This window comes from Monopterus albus, unplaced genomic scaffold (assembly GCF_001952655.1).
Source record: "Monopterus albus unplaced genomic scaffold, M_albus_1.0 scaffold48.1, whole genome shotgun sequence".
NCBI classification, from domain to species: domain Eukaryota; kingdom Metazoa; phylum Chordata; class Actinopteri; order Synbranchiformes; family Synbranchidae; genus Monopterus; species Monopterus albus.
The window spans coordinates 1,122,975-1,127,545 of record NW_018127928.1 but is presented as its reverse complement, the minus strand read 5'-3'; the positions used below and the strand labels follow the sequence as shown (position 1 = coordinate 1,127,545).

At 42.5% G+C, this 4,571-nt stretch overlaps 1 protein-coding gene across 3 annotated transcripts in view; it reads left to right on the top strand.

Moving 5' to 3' along the window:
• Positions 1-4,571, top strand: part of als2b (alsin Rho guanine nucleotide exchange factor ALS2 b) — a 20,761-nt gene extending 16,190 nt beyond the window's left edge. For all 3 annotated transcript variants that reach the window (XM_020600718.1, XM_020600716.1, XM_020600717.1), the window contains exons 24-34: positions 182-315; positions 400-564; positions 750-867; positions 1,492-1,649; positions 1,837-1,953; positions 2,043-2,219; positions 2,335-2,392; positions 2,614-2,675; positions 2,933-3,082; positions 3,738-3,834; positions 3,977-4,571. In XM_020600718.1, coding sequence (XP_020456374.1) covers positions 182-315; positions 400-564; positions 750-867; positions 1,492-1,649; positions 1,837-1,953; positions 2,043-2,219; positions 2,335-2,392; positions 2,614-2,675; positions 2,933-3,082; positions 3,738-3,834; positions 3,977-4,015 — 1,275 coding nt within the window. In that variant the 3' untranslated portion in view covers positions 4,016-4,571. The remainder of the gene's footprint in view (positions 1-181; positions 316-399; positions 565-749; positions 868-1,491; positions 1,650-1,836; positions 1,954-2,042; positions 2,220-2,334; positions 2,393-2,613; positions 2,676-2,932; positions 3,083-3,737; positions 3,835-3,976) is intronic.

The following is a 4,571-nucleotide window of genomic DNA, read 5'->3' as shown; positions in this document are numbered from 1 at the left end:
TGACAGGGGCCACTGTAACAGATAGTCAGTGTTATACACTCCCCCTGCCAGTGGTCAAAATGTTATGGCTGATCTGTGTATATCTGAATGAGGCAGTAGCACAATGGAAATATATTCAAAAATACTGCAGTATTTATAATCTACTTCAGTGTAGTTTATTGTGCTGATTGACTCTTCTCAGGGCGTACTGACCATGCCGAATGGTGACTACCTGGAGGGCTCTTTTAATGGCGAGTGGGGCTCTGGCCTCAAGGTGACGGGCTCCTACTTCAAACCACACCTGTTCGACACTGACAAAGAAAAGGCTCATGCTGTGTAAGCTCACAGTGTCTGAAATTATCAGGGCTACTTTATTGATCATGTTATAAATACATACTATATATGTGTGTGATGTGGCAGGAAGCTGGGGCGTCTGTGTGTGTGTGCGGAGGATAAGTGGCAGGCAGTGTTCGACGAGTGTTGGAGACAGCTGGGCTGTGAGGCTCCAGGCCAAGGAGAGAGCTGGAAGGCTTGGGAGAACATCACTATGGCCCTCACCACCAGCCGACAACACATCCAGGACAGGTACACACAGTTGGACATTTTTTAAATTTTTTGTTTTTGGATTCTTTCTTGTCAGAAAGTAAAAGTTAATAAACTGCAGTAATTGATGAATTATAGTTCATTTAAAAGGGAGTTATACTGTGAGTGTTTTACCTCATTGCTACTAAGAGTTTGCATTTCCAATGCGTGCCTTGTTTATGTCTCAGCCCGGAGTTGTTGTCCCGAAGTCACAGCAGAACCCTGGAGAGTTTGGAGGTCATCCCGCAGCACACAGGACCAGTCACCATGGAGAGATATCAGAGCATTCACCTCTACCTCATCAAGGTGAGCTCACCCACCACTCAGTCATTCATTCACTTGAATCATCTTTGGGAGGCTGACAGTATAGTTTCATGATTTATATTTAGCTGTTAAACATATTTCCTTGTACTTTGACCAAATAAGTTGGCTGCGCTTTAAGTTTCATGTTCACATTGGACAGACCTGGTCTGTGGAGGCTGGGCTGTTTTTCCTGGCTATTTAGTTTATTCTTAATGACTGAGTCTCTAATTTTAGGCTGCCTGTTATTAAAGGAAATGTTATTGATGTTTTTCCCCATATAATCAAATTAGCAATGAAGGACATTCATTGCTCCGAGGTGCAAAAGCAGTACAACAATACACAAAAGCAAACCATAGACAATTCATTAAAGGAGCAGTGCAATTTATCCCCTCAGTGTGCTCAGGGTGTTCTTTTATAGCCTCCTGGGTGCTACCAGTTTCTCACTAAAAAGCCATCCTCTTTAAATAAAAATACCACAGTCCAACCACTCATACACATATGCACACATGCACTGTTCTGCAATTATGACCTTAAAAATAAGAGTTTTTTCAAGTTTGATTGTATTAAAGGAGTGGTTTTTTAGAAAATCAAAAGATTTTTCTCATAGATTTACTCTCACTCCTCCAGGCATGTGACACTCCCCTCCACCCACTGGGCCGACTGGTGGAGACCCTGGTGGCAGTCTACAGAATGACCTATGTGGGTGTTGGAGCCAACCGTCGGCTCCTGCATCAGGCTGTCAACGAGATCAAGTCTTACCTCAATTGTATCTTCCAGATCATCAGGTAGTTCACATACAGCATAGTAACCTTACGCCCAAAGCATAACTTCAGTGAATGTACAAATTTAATATAGCTGAAGAGGTAGATGCAGAATATATGTGTACGTTGAAGGCAGCTATCGCCATATAAGCTTATGTTTTCTGTTGTTCATGAATATCTTTCCTCGTGTGTGTTCTTCAATGCTCTGTAGGTTTTTGTTCCCAGAGCTGCCAGAAGAGGGTGGTCTAATCCCAGAGCCGACCAGCAGCCTCCAGGACAAGATGGAGCCAGGCTCCACTGATGCCCCCCTGGAGTCACCAAAACCTTGGTACAAACTCTAGATCCCCCTGTAGCTTTGGTGGCCACTTTGGGTCCACCAGACAACATTAACCTCCCCTGTGTGTCTCTTCCCCTCAGCCGTGTGGTGAGCAGCTCCGCTCTGCTGCTTCCTGTCCTGCTGCCTCGTCTCTACCCACCACTCTTCACCCTCTATGCTCTGGACAAGGAGAGAGAGGATGACCTCTACTGGGAGTGTGTCCTCCGCCTCAACAAGCAGCCTGACCTTGCCCTGCTTGCCTTCCTGGGCGTCCAGCAGTATGTCATGCAGCATAACTGAACACAGGCCTCAGTGAAAGAGTGGCTAGCCTCATTTCTCAGTTTTTATGCAAGTTAGTGACTTTCTTTGTTTGTTTGTTTTTATTCCCCTCAGAAAATTTTGGCCCATTTCTATTTCCGTCTCATTGCCTATGCTAGGGGAGAAGCAGCAGGTATGTAAGCTTTATCATATGTTTAGCGCTTGGGTTTTACAAACAAGTGTGCTTACTTCGCTCTTTACGGTCACTGAGCAAATGAAACTAACATGAGAGCAGTAGTAATCGAACAATGTCTTATTAGATATTTTTAATTAATCATCATATTATATGTGACAGCATATCATGACAGTAAAAGATGTAAACAGTGTTTCTTATGGCCTATGCGTCTCCACCAGGTCCTCTCCAGCACCAAGGATGCCTGCTTCGCCTCTGCAGTGGAAACACTACAGCAGATCAGGTACAGCTCTATGCAGCAACTCTAAATTTAATTAAAAACATAAACTAGTCTGAAAGTGCCTTTGTCTGTTTTTTAACTGACAGCCAGTAAAATTTACCTTCAGTAAAATGCAGTGAAATAGTTGTATCCCCCCTCCTTACTACATACAGGGAAATTGTACAACTAAGGCAAAGAAATCACATTATAGCTGAATAAAAGAATAAGTTGTACATTCTTACCCTAAATTAGCTTTTTTTTTGTTTCTTGTTTGTTTGCAGCACAACATTCACCCCATCAGACAAGCTGCAGGTGATCCAGCTCACCTTTGAGGAGATCACACAGGAAGTTCAGTCGCTGCTGAAGCTAGATTTCTTGTGGTCTATGGATGACCTCTTTCCTGTCTTCCTCTACGTGGTGCTGCGAGCTCGGTCAGACCCAAACCAAAACAAACAAAATATTTACACATATGAGACAGGGAGCATATTATTTTATGGAAGATGAGATGTGTTGATGGAAACAAAAAACTAACTCAGAAGAAGAAAAAAAAAGCTAAATTCTGTTATTTTTGTCTGCTATACATCACAGCAGCTGGAGCACAGGGTAGCACCACAAAGTGGGTGTGAAGTTGTAAGAAACACCTGCTGTAACCACCTAATTTCAAATAATTAAATTAGCAGTGTGGAAAATGAACCGTCCCATGTTACCTCAGCTTTAACATTGAACAGAGACTTTCAATTGGATTTAATTTTAAAAAATGTAATTACATGATTGGAAATCTAAAGTCTTAAATAAATCTTGTTAGTCATTGCTGGTGAAAAATGGCACTGCATTATAATTGAAGAGTCATGATCACGGCAGGTCTTTAGCAGTAGTGAGACTGTATATTATGTCAATGATGCAAACTAACAGTCTTTTTTTTTATTGCTGATTTTTATTTCTCTGTCATTGTCTAATCTATGAGAAATTTTATAATTGCCAATTGTTGCAGCTTTAATTAAGTATTGATAATCAGTTTCAGTATTTTTCAGAAATATCAGGTGCACAATCATATGACACTTGTTGGACATTTGATTTCTTCTTCAGAATCAGGAACCTGGGGTCAGAGGTCAGCCTGATCGAAGACCTGATGGACCCCTGTGTACAACACGGAGAGCATGGAATCATGTTCACCACACTCAAGGTAGCACACACAGGCTTTTAAAGCTATACTTTCCCAGAAAGTGATTGTTATGTCATTAGATGGGTCCTAAATATGGAAAAATGAATGTTTTTGACTACGCTGTCCTTCATCTGTCTTATTTCTGTGCTTTTTCCACTTGCAGGCCTGTTACTACCAGATCCAGCATGAGAAGATCACTTAAGACGTGTGTGGTGTGCTACCTTAGCAATCTGTATGTTTCTGCCCCGCCTTCCCTTCGAGCCAATCACAGGGCCAGGATTAGTGGCTTCGGGGCATACAGATGTATGCAGTGGCCAATGGGAAACGGAGGATCATAAGAACAGGTTGCCAACAGCTTCATCTGCTGCCGTTACAGCAACCACCTCCCCCTCTCTGACAGGCACAAACACTGCACAGGTCTTTGCTCTTTCAGTGACCTCTACCAGCCTCTTATCCACTGATCATGAAGGTACATGTGACTTGTTGATATTCTACTGCCAGAGATGAGCCACACCATCCAGTGTAAAATGATGAAATTGGTCCACAACACAAAGACTGACTGATTTGTTTTGGAAATCCTAGTGCAAGCATTTTTGGCAAAACTAAATGAATATTGCATCCTCATCTGTGTTTTTGTCGGTTACCTGGGAGAGAACAAGATAATTATGCCAATGGATCTGGCTTGTTCTCTGGTTTCTTTGCTCACAGTCTGAATTCTGTAACCTGCATGCCCTCTCCTCCTCCAACTTTTCAGCAGG